Raw genomic sequence first — 22942 nt, 5'->3', positions numbered from 1 at the left:
CCTGTCCTTTCCTACACAGCACCTACAAAAACACACACTGAAAATGAGCTGTGGGTTACTGACTTCAAGCAGCCAAAACCTTACCCAAAAATCCAGTTCAATCCATTATATCCCAGTGAAAGAAACCATTCTGCCAGTGACAGTAAGGGTCCCTCTTGTTTTGATTGGTTTTTTTTATTGTCTTGTTAATTGGTATTCGGCACAAATGGAAAAATTGGCATATTTTGTAATTTCAACAAAACAAGCGCAGAGGCAAGATCTGGATTTTAAATGTTTAATTTTTCATTAAAGTAATGCCTATCCATCCTATGTGCATAGGGATCTGCTGTTGTTTGATTTCACTGTTTTTTCCAGGCTGTTTTCCTACATCAGGTTTTTTTGCTCCATGTAAAAAACAGACCTGACTGCAAGATATGGTGATATATCCATATCCAGAAAAGTGAGTTATTTATGGTCATTGAGAGTGGAACAGGCTCTTACTTTAAGAAACTGTGAAAAATGGTCTTAAAAGACTTCAGAACATATTAGATCAAAATCAAGCACCTTCCATAATAAGTGCATAGACAAAATGATGGCTGAATCACTTAAACACGAACTGAAACACTAGAGAAATATATAGTCCTGGATTATTCTTCAAGTCCTGTGAAATGAGCAGCACTTTCTCATGTGCATCATCTCCCCTGAATGCACTTTATTACTCAGACTGAGAGGAGAATAGGACCCAGCTTCTGAAAAAGTGATTTAAAGCTGGATTAGTGGCACTGGTGAACAAAATCACTCCAAACCTGTCCAGTGTTTATGGGCCTTGGCCAGCCTTGATGGTCTCATTAGAACCTGAGACCAAAGGGAGCTGCTGCAGAATGCCTCCCTGTTGCTTGAACTCAAGGGTTATCCTCTGTATTTCCTTCAGAAATTATTTCAATTTGTGCAAAAATACATTGAGGATCTGCACAGTAATTTCTTCTGAAATGATATCTAAAAAAAGTACAGCAACTTTGTTTGTAATAGAAACATTGTCTCTTTCTCTTTTCCTAGCTGAAAACTTCATGAAAATTAAAAAGTCAATATAAAATATGTCATCTATTTATTAACTGTATAAGGTAAGTGTATCCACTACATTGGAAGGCAAATGAACAGTTCCAGTCTCCTGAAGGAAGCAGAGAGAAATTATTTCTGTCCTGAGTCACACGCCCTGTTTGTGCCTGAGATAAAAATCAAACCCATGACCCCTCATTTCTGTACATTCTGTTCCTCGCAAAATAAAAACCATTTCAGGATCTTGAATCTGTTCTAGTGTGAATATCCAGGGCTGACAGAAACTGAAATTTCTTCCTAACCCCAAAACACAACCAGAATGGCACAAGCAGCAGGCCTCAGATGCACGCCAGCAGTAAGCAGGAAAGGTTTGCTTTCTCTTCATCTGCATTTTACAATGGAAAACAAATTCCCCAAATGAAAGGTGTGGTTTTAATCTTCCTTTTTGACAGCTCAGGTACCAACCAAAGCTTTAAAACACATTAATCTGACAAGGAGCATCACAAGACTGAGAGTTGAGAAGAAACTAGAATTCATGTTTAAACCCTCAAAGAAGGGTTTTTTGTTCCCTGAAAAAATATTCATTGGGATAAACAGTCATTTTCTTATTGTATAAGAAAGCAAGTATATTAAAATTTCTGGATGATTTGAAAGAAAAAACGTGTTACTGAATAAAAAATTAGCCCCCATTGACAAACATCAAGAAAAAGCCAGTTCTCAAAATCTCTCCTGCTTGCAAAAGGTGAGTGAATGTGCAAATTACTGCACAGACTTTAAAAGAAAAATAATACAGCCAGCATTTTTAAAATTACCAAATTCAGTTACTCCAGGATGATATGGTGAGATCTTCTGGGAAAGTAATTGGCTGAGATGCCATTAATGGTTATTAGTACACAGATATGGCATGTTTGGGATGTTAAACCTTCAGAGTCCGTGAGGCTGATGGTCAGTGTGATAGGGTTGTGGTAAGAGAACATTCAAAATTGTTCTCAGCAGTCTCAGAAAGAGCCTTCAGAACCATTTAACGGCTTCAGAAATTCCAATCAGACCCCAAAAGCTGTCAAATCTAGGCCTACTTGGATATCCTGAATTCAAAATCCAGCCTGGCTTGGGATTTCTGAGCTAAACCTTCACAGAATCAAAAACTCACTGAGAGAGATGGGTTGAGGTTACAAACACATATTCAGAGCAGCTCAATCAGATACAGACGTTGCAGATGAGGATATGCAGATTTCAAGTTAAACCAATACAACTTGTTACTATTTTAATAGAACATTGACCAGGAAAGGGCCCCTCTCCCAGGATGACACTGTTGTTATCACAGCATAAGAGATTTACACATCACCTAGAGGAACACCTAATTCCTCTAGGTGATGTGTAAATCACATCACCTAGAGAGATACATATGACCATTCTGTGAAACAGAGCAACCATTTAATAGGACAAGCAAAAAAATCATTTGAAGCTGAACTATCAGAGAGCGAACACAAATATTTATAACAGAATGGCTGTGAAAAATTCCCAGTCTGACATAGCATCCAACTGAAATGGTCCACATGGATTGTAGATCCATGAAACTGCAGGGAAGGTGGAAGATATGTAAAACATGAGCACTTTGGGTCACCTGGAGTGTTTGTTTCTGAGGGCCAGGAGCAATCCACTGCAGAGGAACACTCCCAGGGAAAACACCAGCAGGACAGGACACAACCCAGCTGAGTGAGCTCTCACCATCATAAGGAATATTTCAATTGCTGGGATTAGAAAAACAAAAAAATCAGTCACTACTGCATCTCCTGTTATTACCCATTTCTAAGCAAGAAATAAATCCCTCTTTTTGTTTTGTTTTAAAACACGTGAAATTAAGGTGTTTAAATTAGCCAACAATCAAAGGGTGCAGACAATTGGCAAAATTTCTCTGCAAGACTACTGCAGTTTGAGCCTGCAAGGTTCTGTTTCTCCTCCTCACCTTCCTCCCCATCCCTGCAATGCACCACTGGCATCTCCAAACCCTGCTTTTCCTCAGTGGCAGTGAGGCCCTGCAGATCCTGTCCTTTGCTCTGAAATCCCAGAAACCACTACTCTGCATCATGCCACCTAAACCCACTGAGTGACCCAGCACCAAAATCTTTTCCCTCTAACAGCCAGGCTTGGACAACTACCACCACAAAACTGAATTTTTCCTCCCTGTAAATGTAGGCCACAATGATAACAGTAAAATTCCACCTTATTGTTTACCTGCACTTAAGGGCAGCCCCAAAGGCTTTCAAGAATTCCTGAGAATGTGAGTACTTGGCATTATGGCTTTAGGATAAAATATGGCTCTATTTTTGCACATTATTTAAATTACCTTACATTTTTTATTTGCACTGTTATTAAACTGTAATGAATTTATTTGTTTATGGAAGTGTGCACTGCATGTCTAGTACTGTTCTGTAATAGCTGGATTTAAAGCCAGCCTCTGATTTCTATCCTAGACATCATTAAACAATTTATTTTCTGTGATAGGGGAATGTGCTCTTGGGCAAGAGCTCTCCATTAATATGAATTATTAACAATATGTATATACATGCATTATGGATTTAAAAGATGAAAAGAAAGCTTGCCAGTTATTCTATGGAGCTTTTCTCCATCCACGAGGCCACTGAATTTCAGTCAGCTGTCTGCTGAATGGTCACAGACAGGGAATCCCTGATGACCATTAGGGTTTTGCTTTCCTGTTGCTAGAATTCCAGCAGCATTCTAGCAATTTTAGCAGTGTTCTGCAGTGCTTCAGAACAAAATTCTCTGGCTGGCAATATCTGCTCAGCCCTGCACTGCTCCTCCCCATTGCAAGGTGGAGATGTAAAGCAGCCAACAGCTCCCCAGGCATCCACACTCCCTGGAAAGGGGTCTCAGCTCTGCCATCAAAAAGGCATGTAGTTTTATTTAGAAACATCTTGCAAAGAGGGATGTTTGGGTAGCTGCAGCATTTGAGGAAAATCCTGTCACATTTAGCTGCTCCTGCTGATGCATCTCTCAAAATCCTGCGTGGTAATGGAACAACGGAGGGGAGAGGCAGCTCTGATGTGACACTGTGACACAGCAACACACAGAGCCTGCTGCACTCCCATCTCAAGTCTCTCTCAACCCACACACTGAACTGGCCTCCACTTGTGTTTCCCTGCATCTGAAGAACACTCTAAAGAGCTGCTTGTGTCTTTAGCCCTCCCAGGTAATTAGTCCCCGAGCTGCTGCAGGATTCCTGTGCTGTGGCAGGAAAACCCAGCCCTCGCCATCCTGGGGTTAAAAAGCAGAAGTATCCCGGCAGGATAATGGAATAAAAAGGAAGCAGAGGGGTTCTAGAGATTAATTATCACTAATTTCTACAGGCTTGAGTTTATGGAAACTGTCTTTAACAACTCTTGTGGCAGTGCCTCCCCTCTACCCAGCCTCATTTGTAGCTCTTTGCTCCACCACCCAGCTCCTCAATATTGGCAGGTCTGACTCCCCTCATCCCTGCCTTTCCTTTCTCTCCAAAAGTAAAACCACTTTCTATTGTCCTTCAAGACATTCTTCAGAGCAGCAATTCCTGCTGCCCCTGTGCATACTGTCCTACTTCCCATACAACACTGCTGCCCAAAATTCAGCTCCCAGTACTTGGCTGGTGACTCAAAACTGCTTTTTCTTGCACAGATGTTATCTGTGAAAGGGTATTTTACATTTTATGTAAAATATAATTACTATTGCTCTTTTTCTTCATTATCATTTTCTTACCTTACACAACTCCCTCAAGAAACCTTTTGTGATCAACACTCTGTATCTCACCCCAACACTTAGCTTCTATTTAATCTGCTTTTTACAACCTTAATAGCATTTTACCTTTTTTATTAACCAATAACACATTCAATGGCCCACATCACTTTATGGAAAATAAACCACAAAATAGCCCCCCCATCCATCCCAGACTGGGTTTCCTTTTATGGCTTCAAGAACAGAGTCCTGACTGACCTCTGCCATGAGCAGGCAACTGCACCAACATCCAACAGAGCTGAGGAAACCCAGCTGGAGACCTGAGACTTCTTCAACTGGTGGCACTGGAAGAAAATAACTTCCTTTTTGTTTCTTCTGCTCCTGGAGAATGACAAGTTAAAAAAAGGTGAGCAAGCATGCAGCTGTAGGCAGCGGCAGGGAGAGCAACAGGCTTATTTTGCACACTGAGGGTTCTCTCCATGAATAATTTCTCCAGAGAGAAAAGGGGCTTTATTAAGAGAAAACTGTGTGCAGATTTCCTCCTGCTAATCTGACTTTTTCTTTTTTTTGACACTGATGGATTGACAGACCAGCTGAGGCAAACAGCACTGCTAATTTCAGTGATAAAAAGATACAAAGCAGAGGCACCCAATAAAAAGCAAGTGAAATAACTTTATGCAACTTTCCTCCACCCTCAAGAGGAAAAGATAGGTTCGTTATATTATAACCACTTTTTTCCTCATTTTTCTGTGTCAATATTCCTCCCTTCAACAATTTCTCCCCTTCTGCTATGTAGATTTCAAATAAGATATTAATATCACTACTTAAATATGCCTAGAAAAAAAAAAAATCCTAAACCAGTAACCTGGTACATGTGTACAAACACACACACGCACACCTGAAGATGTATAAACACCAAAATGCAGGTAAGGTTCCATTTTCACTTACAGTCCCACAAGAAAAAGTATGATTTAGGCATTGTCCAATTCAGGTTTCCTCCCTCCAGCATCTCCTACAGTGATTTCTTCAGCAGGCATTATTGGCATGGGGGGAGAGATTTCTCTGGATTGCACTGTCATTCTTTCCAGCACTCCCAGTGACATAAAAGCCATTTATAGAAGAGTCTGTTACATGCAAGAAGCTTTGGGGTCAAATGACTTAGCTGTTAAATCTGAGTTGCAGTGCAACAACTGAGCTGGGCTTCACTTTCTCTGTATTCACAGTAGTGCAAATATATTCATTTAAATGAATCTCCTAATTCTTCCTGTAGGTTTCACTGGATTGAATCAAGGTAAGACTGCACTAGAAGTGTAAAATTTTTCCTTATGTAAATGTCAATTTTTTCTTTATGTCATGTAGGATTTTGAATGTTCAATACGTACTTGTTGTTTCTCATCCATGAGAAAGGTACACAGGTTTTATCCAGCTGATTTAAAAACAAGTATTTTCAAAATTATTTTCCTGTTTGCTGTTTCTTTTGAGGAAAAAAAAAATCTCTTTTGAAGTCTCATTCATATCAAACAAACACCACTTCTGATTTAAGAGCAACCATCTTTAATTCTCATAAATAACACTGTATTCATCGTGGATTCACATGTGAAGCTTACTAATGCTTTTCTCTACATGGATTTGCACATTTTGATCTTCTCCCAGCAAAAATAAAGACTACTGATGCATTCATTATGTTACCTGCATATTGTATTAATGTAGTTCTACTTATTAAAATGTCTAGGTGAGCCTGTACAGGTAGAGAAATAAATATTCCAATGAACTGTTTTTCTCTTTGGTATTAGACTAGAAGAACATGTAGAAACTAGACTAGAAACATGTACATGCCCATGTTTCAAAACACTGATGATACAGAACAGAAATTTTAAAGACAGAACTTTATAGTCATTAATTATATAAACAGCTTGGCAACAAAGGAGGTAGAAGACTGATTAAAAATTGATTCATTTTCCTTTACTGGACTGTGCTCCTCATCACACCTCATGAAATTATTATTTACCTGAAAGCAGCAAGTATTAGGCAGTTTTAATAAATAAAGAGGCCTAATGCTCCAGGTCAATATAAATCCTCAGTAACGCTAATGGCAAATCTTCCTTAGACTCCATTGGTTTCAAAAATTCACTAACAGGTCAAAATTTAGACTCAGGGTAGACATTCTCCCTTATAACCTTTTATAAATACCCATAAAATAAAACAGAAGCTTGAGGCAAAAAATAAGATGTCTTATAATTTGTAAAGTTGGTATACACTAATTATTGCAGATGAAAGTAATAAAATAGCCTGGTTCATTTTCATAAATAGGCAAATTCCCATAAACTCTGATAATCTTAGTCACAGAGAAAAAGAGAAAACTTTATAATGTTCCTCAAGAAAAGAGGAGAAGGGAGGACATAATGTACAAAATCATGCCTGCTGCAAATACTAAATCAAAGTGATCTATGAAATAACATACACATTTAGATAGTCAGTCACGTTAATTTAAAAATATCCAATGATCTTGATACAGTAAAAATGCCTTTACTTTCAATAAAGAGAGTTAATATAGAGCTGTAATATTTTACAACTGGTAGGCACATGGCATAAATGTGTGCACTGCTGCACATACACAAGCCTTTAGGCAATGTACAGTAATTGGAGAGCAGAAAATGAATGTATGGAGTTTAGAATATGTACACTCTGAGCACCACAGCAAAACACCCATCAGATTAAAATTTACCACCTTACTTACAAACAAGGAACTGTCTTCAAAATACATTCACGTGGTCATAATGTATTGCCTTAATCTGGGGGAGTTAACAAAACCCTTGGCATTGCAGCACGAGTGATTTTTGGTGGTTACAAACCAAAGCCAGAGGCTGTACATAAATTTACACCAAGGAAGAACCTGAACAAATATATTTAAAGCTGTATTTTTACTGCAGCATATAAAGTAAATATTATCATAACAGAAAACAGTTATTTTGAGGGAAAAGCACAGTTGCAGAAAAGAAACTTGTCAGAAAAATTATAGCCATGTGATCTGTTGTATTAGCAGCACATCATCATTTACAGGAATAAAGAAAATTGGATGTTCCAATAGCTTTGGAAAGCTTTGTTTAAATACCATACCAAAAAGGACTCTTACAAGTGCAAAAAGTTGACCAGCTAATAAGAAGTTAACACTCCAGGTAAAGAAGACATTGCTTCACGACCATTATAAAAGTGAAAGGTAAAACCATTCTCACTCAATGATCCTCCACACAAAGTGTTTCTTTTACCAATGTCTGTGACCTGCAGTTTCTCCGTGGGCCACAGCCCATTGCCCACCCGTGTAGAATCTGAAACTTCATTTCTCCCCAGCAATTAACTCATGCAGCTTCTAGATTGTGAAGGAAACCAAATTAACAGCCCCATTCTCTGCATACATTGGCAACATTTAAAAAATTCTGCGCACTTACAGACACAAGAGACACAAGACAAGAGCCCAGTTACTCCAAAGTGTCTCTCAGAGCATTCCTCAATGCCCAAGAGCTCCTCCAGACCATTGTTTCGTGGCTCACATTACCTGAGAAATGGAACGTCCCCAGGAAGGTCAGTCTGGCCAGGCTGCAGCTTTCTAAGGACCAAAATAAAGGTTTTCTTCTCATCTCAGTGGAACACAGTGCCTTTTCAGGAGTTTCTCTGCAGAGCTGGTCTGGGAAATCACAAATCCTCTAACCTCACACAGGGCTTGATCCCAAGGTCTAATTCTTGCCCTTCGGGAGGAGCACTTTTACTGCTTGCACTGGGAAGAAATCCCAGTAAATTCTAAACTTGGCAAAGTGAGCTTAGACAGGAGCTTAGACACACTAGATCTGTGCAAATTTGTAAATTCAGAAGTAAATTACTTAGATTTAAGGAATTGGGTAGAATTTATTTAGGATCATAAAAATTCAATTATTTAGCACTTGCAATAGTTTTTGTTTCTAAATTAAACTACCAATTTATGGAATAAAAATACACATTTAATCTAAAATACCAGATAAAAGATACAAAAGAAGAACTACCCTTATATAACTTACTAGGAATTATGTATTTAATAATAAACCAGAAACTCAAAAGAATATTTCATTAGGTAATTTAATTTAGTGTGTTCAATTTGAAACTTAACTTATGATTTATTTTTATACTGCTTTTGCTTTTACATATGAAGTCACATATACAAACAGTTCTAGCATTAAAGGCAATACCATCTTAGAAAATTATTACATTTTATGGTTATTAGTCTTATATTTTAAATAGTTTATACACTATTGAACAGCAATTACAGTAGATAATAAAGAATTGTGCAATGTCTTAAAACTGTTTAACAACCTAAAATAATTTAAATTGTAAGGAAAAAAGAAGAATTCAAAGGTGTTGGAACATTTTGGTGGAAAAAAATGTGGACTTCCAAGTTCACAGATGGGATTTTTCAATGAACATTGCAACTGAAAATTTTAAATTGGCTACTTTTACTCTGCCAGAACGTGCAGTCGTATTAGTCCTATGTGGATTCCTTTTTCTTTTTTTCTCTGTGATGAGATGGGCTTTGTCTTTGATGGGAGATCAGAAGGCAGGGCACTGTGTGTGCTGCCTCCCACAGAGAGGAGGGCAGAGGGGCAGGAGCCAGGACACGTCACCCAAGGGACCCCAATCACCCAGGACAACCCTCCCGCCTCCAATGGGCCGCAGGAGCTGTAGAGGGGAGACAAGCACCTTCTGCAGCAGACTCTTGAAACAAAGCAGGATAAAGTCACTTAGTCCTGTATTTCTCAGGTACCACATGAATAGAAATGGGCATCCACCTGAAGTTAGAGCTAGAGAAAATATGCCTTCCCTCTGGCATTGCAGGGGTGGGTGCTCCCCACTCTCACTCCCTGCTGCAAGCCTCGGGTGGGGGGTCCGGGCACTCTCCAGAACCTGGCTGCTCATCTGCTCTTCCTTAGCAACTTTTTGCTTTTTAACGCATAGATTAGCCCTTTGAGACCACACAACATGGGAAGCTCACGTCCCTTGAGCAGGTGACTCTGGAATCACAGTGGCAAGATGTTGCTTGCCACAGTTTTGATGTGATATGCTACTAAAACTTGCAATATCCGTACAGGTAAGTCCTTGCAATATCCATACAGGTAAGTTCTAATGCTATCGATGAAGAAAATAAGATCCAGATATATACATGTTCTAAGATATAGCATTACTTTATGCCTGTAGCTATTAATATGCAGTGTCTATTAATAATGCTTAAAATTCACTATTCTTTCAGTTCGACTTTATATGATTTTTATTATAGTATATAAAAAGGTGCAAAGAAGTAATTAATGGGGAGAGCCTACCTACCTTTTCTTATGGAGGGCCTACTTCTAGCACTAACCTTCATGCTGCAAATCCTTGGCTTCACTGACATGATAACACTTCATTTTAACTCAAAGGGATGGCTCTACCTCAGAATGACTTCTGCTTTTATTCTGGACCGTCGCAGGCATGGCTCTGATATACCTCATGCTACAGCAAATGAGGAGATTTCACCAGCTAAAGCTGGGTGAGGTCTGACAGCAACAAAAAGGCTGCAGAGGTAGGGAGAAGTCTCTGAAACACAGTTAGAAACAATGGCAGTACATTATTACTTCAATTAATCTCTACTCTGTGGTATTCTATTTCTTTAGTGAAATGCTGCAGGAAGGATAGGGGTCAAGTGAGGTAAGAATTTGTATCAAACCCTGGTGGGTTTCCTGATGTCCCCTTCATGCTGCTGTGTTCTTGCTGCCTTCACACGCTGCCCAGCAGCAAGGACCTCTCTCTGCTTGGTGGAACCAAGGCTCTACCCTTCCACTACAAGCAATATTCCCTCCAAGCCAAGCTGCTGTCAATATTGGCCTTTCTTCCCCTTCCATCACCAGCATTATGTTTATTACATTGTCCTTCTGTGGTTTGGTATGGAAGGGATCAGCTCTACCAGTCAGCAGTGTGTGCACACAGTACAAGTGGGCAAAATTTGTCACGGTGACATCAAGCTGCTAACACAAACACATCTATTACCCTTTCTCTCTGGCTTGGTGAGACAGCTGCCCTCGAGGTATCGGCCTCTGAGCCTCCCTGATAAATCACTGGCATGTAGGAAACCTGGTTATCCCAACATAGCAGGGGCAGAGGACGCTATTCAGCTGCAGAAGGACATGGAAGAACAACATCCATGAGGCTTATAATGAAAGATTTTTGATATACTTAAGTAGTTAACAAAAATTTATTGCAAGAGATAGTTTGTCACTAGATTTACAGTTTCAGAGAACATAGTACAAAACATAGTGCATCAGCTTTGTCTAAACATTAAATAGGTGCAAATACACAAAGATAAAAAAACGAAAAAGTGAATACTTTACAACATAAGTTATAGAACTATAAATATATTTTATATACATTATACATATTCTAAGACATGATTTTCACATATATATATAGTTCATAATTAGTATCAGACTATTCAGTGCTTTAGTAATAGTGTAGGTCTCAATGTTTGTTGCATCGTTATACTTACAGTAAATGCTTCCCGAGGAGCAAGGAATTTTAACCACTTTAAGAAACAGCAGTTTGGGTGAAGGCTTTTTTTTTTTTTCTTCCTTTTTGTTTTTAATTTCGTGTCCTAGAAGAGCGGCTGCAGGGGGATGACGGCGGGGTGTGGGGCCAGCAGAGAGGGGAAGCCGGCGGGGTGCGGCAGCGGCGGGAAGGGCAGCGGCGCGGGCGGCAGCACGGCGGGCGGCAGCAGCGGCAGTGGCGGCGGTGCCACCAGCGCGGCCTGGCCCGCCGGGGACACGGCCAGCTGGGCTAAGGGCTGGGCCCTGGACAGGGCCGGCACCTGCGACAGGAACTGCTGGTGCGGCTGCAGCACCTTGAGCACCCCGGCGTGATGCTGCAGCACGGTGTGGTGGATGGTGGTCACCGAGCTGGAGCGCAGCGGGGGCGGTGGCAGCGGTGGCAGCGGCAGCGGAGAGCCCGGTGGGGCCAGGGCAAACTTCACCTTGGCCGACAGCACATTCTGTGGCACCATCTGCTGAGGATAGGCCTCTGAGGGGAGCTCCTTGAATTTCTCCGGGCTGTCAGGAGGGAAGAGCAGGGTCTGGTCGGGCAGGGGGAAGGGGGCTATCAGCTGCTCGGTGGTCAGGAAGGTGTGGGTGTTTAGGTGTGCTTCTTTGAATGGCAAGGGAGGGGGGCTGCTAAATATGCCGGGATTACACTGCAGCCATTCGCCGGCCACCTCGCCCATCTTCTCGTGCGGGAGAGACTCGGCCAGCTCATAATGGCAAAGATAGGATTTGGGGGGAGCTTGTTCCAGGTGTCTGTTGGGGACGGGAACTTTGTAACGAGCTTGGTTTTCGCGGCTGTTGACATTTTCCTTTTTCTTTCCCTCTTGGGGGACACCCTGTTTGACAGCAGCCGCTGGAGCACTGTGCTGGGGGGCAGCAAGAGCAGCAGAAGTTGTGACGGTGCCATCGGGAAGCGTGGCCGGTGTGCTCTCCATCACTGCACACGCCGTCGCTTTATCATCTTCCACCACCTGCGGGCCAGCACTTTCTAGAGGTGCCTTGCTCTCCTCCAGCTCCATTGTTTCATCCCTATCTTTTGCATCGTCATCTCTGGGAGCTGCATTAGCTTCCTCTAGATTGTCTTGAGCTGGTAAGTCCCCCAGAATATTTAACGTAGAACTGGTGGAATTTTCTTTGGAAGATTCAGAGGTCTCACTTTTTGCATTCCTGTCAAGGAAAACATGATGGATCCTTGTCTTCCTTTTCCTGCGTTTCCCTTTTGCCTTGTGGTGGGCACCTAAAGCATGTCCTTGCCTTAGGTATTCCTCTGCTGATAATGCCTGTCCACAGGAGCTTTCATCCGAGGAAGAGGAACAGGAATACATGTGCTGCCTCCGCTTGCGGTGTGGCTTCTCGGGCTCTTCTGTCAGAACACTGTAACCCCTCTTTGTGGGCTGGTTTTGGCTCGGCCCCTTCTCCTCACTGCACTGTCCCAAGCATTTATGCTCTGGGCTACAGCTTGGCCTCCTGACTTTCCAGCTGCAGCACATTTTGGAGTGCCTTAGGCTGTGCCTCCTGGAGCTCAGCTGCTTGGCCTGCCTCCGGGAGCTCCCTTTGCTCTTCCTGTGTGCTCCCTTACAACCATGGTGATGATGGCCACTGCTTTTTGCACTCCAAAAGCCACACCAGCCTCTGTCCCAGTGTATGTGATCTGCTGCAGACACGACTCTCTTAGGACCATTGTCAATGCTGAATTTTGGCTGTGACTGCTGCACCTCACCTGCAGTTAACCAGGTATTTCCTGCATCATGCCAGCACTTCTCTGCATTATTTTGGAGGAGCTGATATTTATTTTCATCTCTGTAAGTAACTTCTTTTTCAGCTCCTGGAGACATCTCCATTTCTGCTACTGTTGTGTCTCCACAGTGATGATAATGACAGTGACATAATTTTCTTCTCCTTTTCCGTTTTCTGCTTTTGTGAAGCCATTTCTCATGGCCTTCTTTGATCCAGACTTTGTTGTATTTCTCATCTATCACAGTGTTTTGTCGTAAGGGGTTATGAGATATGTGATACTTTTCTATTTTTCTAATCCTGAATGACTCATCCAAGGACACTTTGTTTTGATTTTTTGCAAGGTCACAATTTCTGAAGAGGGAAACATCACTTAACAGGGGTATTGTATAGTCGCACACATTTTTATTCACTTCTACTTCATAATCACCACACTCTGAAGTAGGTCTTTTTGTAACATCTGAAACTAAGATATGATCAGATTCAGTTTTATGGTGCAAATGAGGTATGTTTGGTTGATGCTTGGGCTTTTCTTGGCTTTCACTTGCTCTTGATGACTTAAAATCAAAATATAAAGGATTACAGCTATAAGAAATTGATGGGTCTGTACTTGTATAAATTAACATTTCTGATGGCCACTGAAGAACATTTGATCCATATTTGCTAAGAACAGGAACAAAGGGCTGAAAAGGTCTCTTGTATACATCTGGTTTGCTCTTTGGGACTCCACTACCTTCTTCAGACGGTGCTGGAGCTGCTGCATCGGCCCCCAGAGTTTTTATTTCAGTTTCAATTGCAGGTGGATCCCTGTTCCCACCACTACAGTTTTCCTCTGCAGCATCCTGCAGAGAGGAACAATCCTCCACCAGTTCCTGCTCAGGAGCTCTGTTTGCCTGCAGCTCTGGGGAATGGGGCAGGACCTGGGCACTGTCTGCAGGCAGGGCCAGCCTTTGGTCCCCTAATTCAGCCACACTCACATCCACGCCGTGGCCATCCGTGTCTGAGGACACCAGCTGCTTTGAGTGGGGCATGGCAGGAGGCAAGGCTGGGCTCTCCAGCACCCTGCTCCCTTCACTGGACAGCTCCTTGGACTCCTGAGCCTCAGGAGCCTCTGCTGTGTCCATGCATTTTTCCACCAGTGGGTGAGAACAGTTGTGTTTCTCCTCAGGGCACACAACTATTTCTGCAGCTGCCGAAGGAGACTGAAGGTTGCACGTTCCTGGGACAAACCTACTCCTTCTGCTAAACCCATGCTCCATGGAGGCCTCCTCATTAAACTCATAGAAAACAGCAGCTGAAGACTCCAGTTTGACTGCTGCTTTCTTAGGAAAAGCAAAGGAGAACCCAACTCTGTGTCCTTGAGCTCCTTGAAGCTGATCTCCGCATTTGTTAGGGTCGGATTGGTGACCACCTGCATCTCCAGGGGAGGGAGAAATAGCAGAAGCAATGTCCTTGCAGTTCTGTGCATCGTGCATCAGCGTGCAGCTGAAATCCTGGCTCTTGGCAGAATCCGTGGCAGCACTTTTGGGGACATCACTGCAATCATCTCGCACAGTCACTGTGGTGGACTTGAACATAGGGCCGCTTCCAGGAGCACTAGGAAGGAAAATAAAACTTTGAGTCAATACTGATCAGAGAGCTGCTGACAGAAACATGGTATTACATTGGTATTTAAGGGAGCTTTTTAAGAAAAGAGGAAGACTCTGTAGATATGTGCATTTAGACTACAAAAAAATGCCATCTTTTATAATAAAAATCAGTTGACTAGTAGTAAAAATTAGGATGAGTAAATATTACGCTCCCAGCTCCTTCATGTGAAGTTATCAGCTGAAGGACTAACATTCCTACAAAGTAGTTAACTTTTCCTAGACACACTGGCTGGCTAAAGGAGAAACTATCTGTCTCCACAAAAATCTTGCTTGTCCTCCCAGCAGACCACCACGGTTACAACACTATTACTACAGATTGCAGTTTTACATTCCTTCATGCTACAAAACACATTAAAACAGAGCGTGCTTCATAGAGCACTTCCCACGTCGTCATCATTCCAGAGCCTGCTGCTCTGCCCACAGGCAATCCCCCAGCAGCTCCCATCCTATTTGTGTGCACAGACCCAACCATCACCATCTCAGCAATTTCTTTCATGGAGAAATAAAACTGGGGAGAGGATTTCAGCTGGCAGGAGAAAAGTAAGTGATTCATCCCTCTTGAGAAAAAAATTTATCACTGTCTACTTCTGTTCTTCATTTCATGTCCTCTTCCCATCTGTTCTATTTGACTTAATAGGAAGAAGAGAGAAGAGGAAAAAGTGTTTAAGCTGACAATTTTCCAGGATCCACAAAAACTGCTCAGCACTAGGAGTAATGGACCTATGTTAAAACAATTTGTTTGTTTGTTTTAGCCAAATCACTCTGTGTTACAGTGCAGAGCAATATTCACTGATGAGTCACTGGTAAAACTCTCAAGAGTCATTTAGGACCCCAAGAAGTGCTGAGATGAAGAATAATGTCTTTACCCTATAGGTCTAGAAATTAAGGTAGAGGTTTTATGAGAAAGGGATTCCTCATGAGAATTCCTGCCTTGCCCACTTCTTTATAAATTTGAAATATATATTAAACCCACACACAAATCCTTTCTTTCACAGAATAAAATGGTGACTTCTACAAAACCAGCCTAGAAAATGCCAAAAAAATCCTACATGTCTGTTTATGTCACACCTCTAAGGATGCAAAGTGATAGTAAATACCAATTATGAAATAAATAAATTAGGCTCAGATAGAAATTCTCCTTCAGGAAAAAGCAAGAGGATATTTTAAAAAAATGCCAAATAATCCAGAAACAACAAAGGCTTGCAAAATCTGTGCTTTGGGAGCATGGAAAAAGGAAAACAGTAAGTTCCTCTTTCCTCTTTCTCATGCAATATGCAAAATTCAAGTTTTGGAGCATGTTTAGCGGGAATGATATCTAATATACTCAAGTATATTGGTTGGACTTCTCTGTTAGTTCATGTTGGGGTGGGGGGGAAGGCTGAATAAAGAGAAAACATTTGCACATGAGCATCTACATTTTTTCTTTCTTTTCTTCTCCAGAGATTACACTGTGACAGGTACATATATTTTCAGTGGCTTCTCAGTGTCAGAACTTTGTCATATTTTGAGAATTCAGTCACAACAAGCAAGCTCAACTCTAATTTCAACAGCTAGACACAATACTAAAAATGTACGAGCAGCAAGGAGTCACTTCTGCAGAGGGAGGTAAACACTGTGCTGAGCAGGGGAGAAAGAAGCATTTACCTTTTAATATAAAAAATCTGGCTATTGAGATCTAAAGCTAGGTTTCTGGATGCTTTCCCAGGCGAGCATTTTGAAAACTAAATCGCAGAGATCTGTTACATCCTAGAGAGACAGACTGTGTTCCTCACCTCATCAATGAAGTAGTGTCAGCCTGCAAATGCATGACCTAGTTCACTCAGCTTTCAACCAAAGTGCCTGGTTTTATGAAATATATATGAAACACATCTTTTTTTAAACTAAAAATATGTGTCATTTTAGCTCAGCTGAAAAAGCAGTGTTAAACATTCATTCCTGCACACAGTGTGAATCAAATACTGTGCACAGAATGCTTCCAAAACGCCCTAAAAACTCATGTGTGTGGCTACAGCCAAGGGTCTCCTGCATCCCACAGCATCAGCAAACAGTGGAGGGCTTATTTTAAAGTATTTTTGCTGTTTGAGCAGCTATGGACTTACCAGGTTCTCTCTTTCCTTAGCTCAGCTAGCTTGTGCAAACGTTGAAGGGCTTTCTCCTGTTTTCTTTCATCTTTTCGTGACTTAGATGCTACATTTCGAGCAAACTCCCTCTGTTTCAGCTCCTTCAGCCTCTGCAAGAAACAGCCACATAAATGCACATAAAAACCCCTGGGATGAGAAACATTTTCATGGCTCTTACTTGCTGGTAAGTGCCCACAGCATGAATTATTCTGAACCTAACCATTCAACAAATTTCAGGATTTCAAGGGAATAACCAAAATACCTAGAGGTGCTAGAGACAGGTTAGCCAGGCTAGAGACAGCCTAGCAAATTTTACTGTAGCTTTTGTCATGCTGTAGACCAGCCTCAGTAGGATGAGGCAAAGTTCACCCAGAATTTTGTTCATGATTCCTCCCCAAAACATTCCCCACAAGTTTTTGAGATTTCAATAAAAAACCGAGACCAACGCAGGTACTTTTCTGCAAAGCCTCTCAAAAGCCTGCTGACCCCCCAGATGACAAGAAACGTGGAATTTTTCTGCCCAAGATGCTGGGCATGGCACTTTTCACTGCTGCTCTGTGGAAGCTCTTCAAGCTCTTTGCTTCTTCAGGGATCCTCAAGCTCTTCCCTTCAGCTCACCACGGTCCCTCTGGCCCTGCCCTGCCATATTATCACCATGCCAACACCTGCAGAGCTCCTGTCCTGCCATCCCAGGCATTATCAGAGCTGTTAAAGGGTCCTGACCCAGCAGGGATCTCCAGGGGATGCAATGGACAGAGAAGTGTTGTGCTCTGAAATGGGGAGATTGGCCCTTGGAAGGAGCCTGTGTCTCCTGCTCTCACTGCTGTCTGACACAGCAGTTTGACAGATACCAGGGAGAAACCCAGGATCTCATGGGATTTTATCTCCAGCTTGCTTCTTTGGAGGGAAATGGAAGTGCTCAGCTCTGATTCTCCGCACAAAAAGGCAATCTCATTTTCTTTACATCACATGTCAGCAAAATGTACTCCAGTAGGTCCCAACCCCACCTGGTCCTCAGTGTGCTCTGATTATGGATCACAGTCTGATGGCATCATCTCACAAAATCCTCATCTCACAATTCTGGGAAGAACCCAGTAACTTGCCACCCCCTTTCAGTGTCCAGGGCTAATGACTGGCCATAAACAGTGGCCACAGAGATTTGTAGAAACAAAAACTCTTACCTTCAAATTGTTTGAGGGGTATTAGGAGGTTTTGTCACCGCTGCTGGCACACATAATGGATACACAGAATATAGTTTGCAAAACACTGTCAGCAGCGTCCTCCTGCTCTTTCTCAACTCTTTTCATTTCACCCCTTTTGTGAATTTTTCTTTCCCCTATTCACAGAAAAACACCTCACACATACCAGCTGGCTCTAGGGGACACATGGTTGAGTTTTAGGTGGTTCTGCAAGGGGAAGGCAGTTGGACTCCATGATCCTTATGGGGCCAACCCAGCTTGAGATATTCTAAGAGTCAGTCACATACTGAATTAGTCTTTGCCATTTTGGGTGATGGTAAGACTACTTGGGCAGCCCATTCAGTGCCAAGAAATAAATATGGAGAAACATGCAGAGAAAACAAACTTGCAGAAATATATGACTGCCACTCTCTATGTCCAAGTTTTGTATTCTTTTCCAAATGCCTGGATATCCTTGATAGATGGAGAAAAATAATCTGAAACATAATCACATCTTCCACCATTTATATTTTCTAAATATCAACATTTTCTACTGATTCTTTTTTATTGTGCTAATACAGTGTAAGGTTATAAGTACACTCAAAACTAAATATATGATATCTGTTTTTCCCAGAAAAATAATACTTGAAGTGTGGAGCATCTTTGTTGAACACATCTTACCCTTGTGCTCCCCTGTTTTCCTAGACAGCATGATACTGACCCTGCCTCCCACCAGCCACTCATGAAACCTCAAGTACTTCATTTCATAGGCAACTTCTGAGTACTCAAAACACAAGGGAAGAGATGAAATTTGCTCCTTCCCCTTCTCACCTCCAGCCCTTGGCACTTAAAGAGAGGATTTAATTGCATTTTGTGGAGCTCAATATTTTTTCAGGGTTTTTTTCCCCTCCAGTGCTAAAGAAAGAAGTAAGTGAGAAGTAAGGGAACAAAAGGAAGATAATAGGGTGCTGTCTCGCACAGTTAAAAAGGAGAAGCTGAGGTGTATACAAATCCATAATCACCTCCCAGCTGCAGTACTTTTCTGTAATTACTGGGATGATAATTACTGATTTGAGTCTGACCAGATTCTGAACCCTTTAGTCTTACTGCTAAGTTAGCAGCACTCCATGCCTGCTCTCAATTTTAAAGGAATTAAATTGTTCTCCTTGGATGGCTGCAAGTAGGTGTGGCACAAGTTTTGTGTGCTCAGCCTCTGCCTGATCTTCTCTTCTGGAGAACCCAGAGCTCCCCTTCTGCCAGACCTCCTGGCAGCTGCACCTTCCCTTTCCTGCACAGAAAACTGGACTTGGGGCTTTGTTTCTTTTCTTCTCACAACTGGCATCTCAGTCTTTCATGGAGTGCTTTAACAATCTGCAAAGATTATACCATGGCATAATCCTGAGGCCTTTATTCTGCTAATTCATGCCTAAGTGGAATTCCTCCTAGTTCTAAACCACAAGACACGCACCTGATGTTTCAAAAAAACAAAAAAGCTATTTCCTTTAAATAAAAGATCACCTAAATTAGTAACTGCATCCCCTCCATTTTTTCTTTTTTTTGATACTGTAGCTATTTTCTGCTTTGGTTTTTCAGCCATGTGATGAACTATCATCACCTGCATCCCCTTACTGCACTCAGTCATGCTCAGGATTGCTGGCACTGCATTTATGCTGCCCTGAGTTGAGCAAAATCATTGGTTTCACTAGAATTATGCAAATGAAAATGAGATATTACCCAAGCATACCATTAGTCAATGCATTCTTAGCATCAGAGGGACCTCCCTAAAGTTGTTCAAAGTAAATAGCAGCAATAGAAAAACAAGTGTGACTTGTTCCTATAAACCATCTTTTCCTTATCATTTTTCTGCCTTTGCATGTGGCAGAGCAGTTCACTAATGCTAACTTCAATAGCAGTTTAATGCCTGTTATGCTTGGATTTTTCCATGGATCAGTAGGCCAATAATTAACAGCCAGGGATACTGTATTGAATTCCCTCCTGCATTTTCCCCTGCTTACAAAGCAGCTCAAAAACGTGTGTGACCCAGCCAGCAGAGTTCAACCAGCAGTGCACAATGAATAATTAAATGACATTTCTCCAGGAGACCTAAATGCCTTCATCATTATCCTGATACTCTGCATTGCCATGTTGGAGGTGCAGAGCACGGAGCCCTTGGCTTGCAAATGACTTTGCCCAGCCTGAAGGGATGGGAAGCCTGACCCTGATTCTCCAGCCTTGTAATGTGATCCTGCAGCTGGGCTGCTTTCCCTGGGGCAGCAGCTGGATTATTTTAACAAATCTAACAGTGACGCAGGGCCTGAAGCAGAAATATTCCAGCTATTTCTAACAGGCTCAGCCGGGTATCTTAGCGCACACCCGGTACGTCGTGCTGCGATGAGGCTCCTCAGTCCTGATGGAAAGCAAGAATTTTACAGAATCCTGTGTAGCTATGCATGGGTGAAACTCGCCATGAGGTGGCCACAGGAGCTCCAAATGCAGGTGTGGCTGCACCTGTCAAGGAGGACAAGTGTAAGAAACATCAAGGGAATCCTAAGAGGATTTCCAACAGGACCCCATTCCTGGTCCCTTCACGTCACCCTTGTCTTCCCCATCTACCACATTAGACAGTTCATTTCAGCACACTGCTTTTCAAAAAAGTTCCCTAATGCTGGATTTCCTAATTCTGGATTTCCTAATTATGAGTTTTCTAATTCTCCCCTGCATTTTATAATAGAGAAGCCACAAGCCCAGATTCTGCCACCAAAGCCAGGTGCCTGAAAATCCCCCCCTAGATCAAATCCTCTAAAAACCAAGGACACATTATGGCATTAAATGCACTTTTTTTATCGTTATTACAAGCCTTTTGCCACCCTGAAAACTGGCAGTTGGCTTTTTTTTTTAAATTTAATCTCAAGATTTAAACTCTTGTAGCAATAACTCTTTAAACTAATAGACCTCCAAAACACAGAGAAAGGCATTTTTATATTAATAAATAGACATATTTATATATGTAGACATATAAATACCATATTTATATTAACAAATAGACCCAGGACAACAAAAGCACATAAAGGCTGAATAGTGAAACCCAATGTACGTGAATATTAGGGCATTAAGGTGATAAAATGAAGGGCAGGAAAAAACCACACCCTCAAATAATTTCCTAATTTTGAACATATAACTTATGTTTGTCAGAACTGACTCTGAAGAAAAGCAGTGAGACTTTTAACAAAAGTTTATGAGACTGAAGGGGAAGTCACAGCAAGCATCAGGATTGATACAGGCTCTCTCTGTGGTGCTAATATCTCAGAGAAAAAAACAGCCAGCCCAGCAGCACAGAGGCACCATCTAAGGACTGCTTATTCAAACAGGCTCTCATAAACCACCCTTGCAAAGCTTACCCAGGAACAACTTTAATGGGGTTAAGAACCAATGGGAACAGTTTTTATAATAGCAGGAATCAGAAAGATGCCTGTCAGGGGATTTTAGGGCAGTGCAGTTCAGATATTATTATGCTAATTCACTTTTGACCTTAGATTAACAATTAAATTATGTGGACTTTTACAATGCTGAAAATATGTAGCCATAAATTCATTTTCTGATCAATGGAAGTATAAAATTACAGAATTTAACAGCCATGACATCAAATTTTGATGCTTTACTGCCTTCTCACTTTATCAGGAAAAATGACTGTATCCCCAGTAGTCACTAAATTATTATTTTATGTGATTTTAGCCTTTAAAAATAACTCATCAAAATAAAAGGCCAAGCCCACTCCTTCTCCACCTGCCCAGCCAGCAACAGGCTGGGATAACAAGACATGGGATATTCAGTGCTGCATGTGCATCCCAAGTCCAGCCAGGAGCTTCCTCAGGCCCTGTCCTTTCTATAACTCCATTTGCACCCTAAAAGGAGCTGGAACTCCAGTGCAGCTCCTTCCTGCCCTTCAAAAATTTCCTAATTACCTAAACATGGGTTGGGAGTTCAGCAGTGTGGTGGAAGCGAGACAAAATTAGCATTTGGATTTATTAAAAAAAAAACAAACAAACTCTTCCCTCTCAATCCGTACATGATACAAAATCTATCTTAAATAAAGCTAATTTTTTGCCTGTGTTCAATTTGCTGGTTTTTTAAACCTCTATCATATGCAATGAGTATTAATAAGAGTGTTTCCTAGCTTCCAAAGATGATTCTAGAAGCTGTGCATATTTCCCCTGTCTCAGTGCTGCAGGCAGGAACCCCCCTGCTAGCAGAGATGGGATGCTGCTGCTTCCTGTGAATTATGGTGTGGCAGACAGAGTGACAAGAACTCATCAGATAAACACTTGTCACACCAAACCAGATTAGTGTCTCTCACAAAGAGGATCGAGCTTAATCAATTATAAATAATAACTGACTAGAACACAGCTCATGTAACACCTGTAAGCGCTCAAATGGGGAATGAAATGTGCCATTTAAAGCAGAAAACATTGCTTACTAAGATGTAAAATGCACATCTTTTCCTTGCCTTCGGTGGTTTCTGAGAGCATAAATATATTTTATTTATATATATATATATGAAAGCATATGTGAGAGTAAATTATAAATGTAATATAAATTATAATTATAATTTACTATAATATAATAATAATTATATTAATAATAATAAAAATATAATTATAATTATAAATATTTTACTTTTCTGCAGCTGGAGACCCCTTCACACAGCACAACAGGGCAGCATCTCCTTCCTTGTGCCCTGGTGTTCAATTCTACATACTTTTCACAGCAATACATTTCATATTATCATTATTATTATTATTACTATTACTATAAATAAATTCTCCTTTTGTAAAGATTAGAGGAAAAAATTAAAGCTCCTAGAAAACAATACTATAATACCCAAAGAGTTTACCCTGCTAGTGCTGCAGACC

General features: G+C 41.4%; 1 protein-coding gene across 1 annotated transcript in view; it reads right to left on the bottom strand.

Annotated features, from left to right (window-relative positions):
- Window positions 1-11000: 11000 nt before the first annotated feature.
- Window positions 11001-22942, bottom strand: part of ZNF804A (zinc finger protein 804A) — a 145096-nt gene continuing 133154 nt past the window's right edge. The window contains exons 3-4 of the mRNA XM_066553412.1: window positions 16834-16964; window positions 11001-14681 (exon numbers count right to left, since the gene is read on the bottom strand). Of these exons, the coding sequence (XP_066409509.1) occupies window positions 11411-14681; window positions 16834-16964 (3402 nt within the window). The 3' untranslated portion in view covers window positions 11001-11410. The remainder of the gene's footprint in view (window positions 14682-16833; window positions 16965-22942) is intronic.

Source organism: Molothrus aeneus, chromosome 7 (genome assembly GCF_037042795.1).
Source record: "Molothrus aeneus isolate 106 chromosome 7, BPBGC_Maene_1.0, whole genome shotgun sequence".
NCBI classification, from domain to species: domain Eukaryota; kingdom Metazoa; phylum Chordata; class Aves; order Passeriformes; family Icteridae; genus Molothrus; species Molothrus aeneus.
Note: the sequence above shows the minus strand (reverse complement) of the source record. Positions and strands in the feature narration are given on the sequence as shown.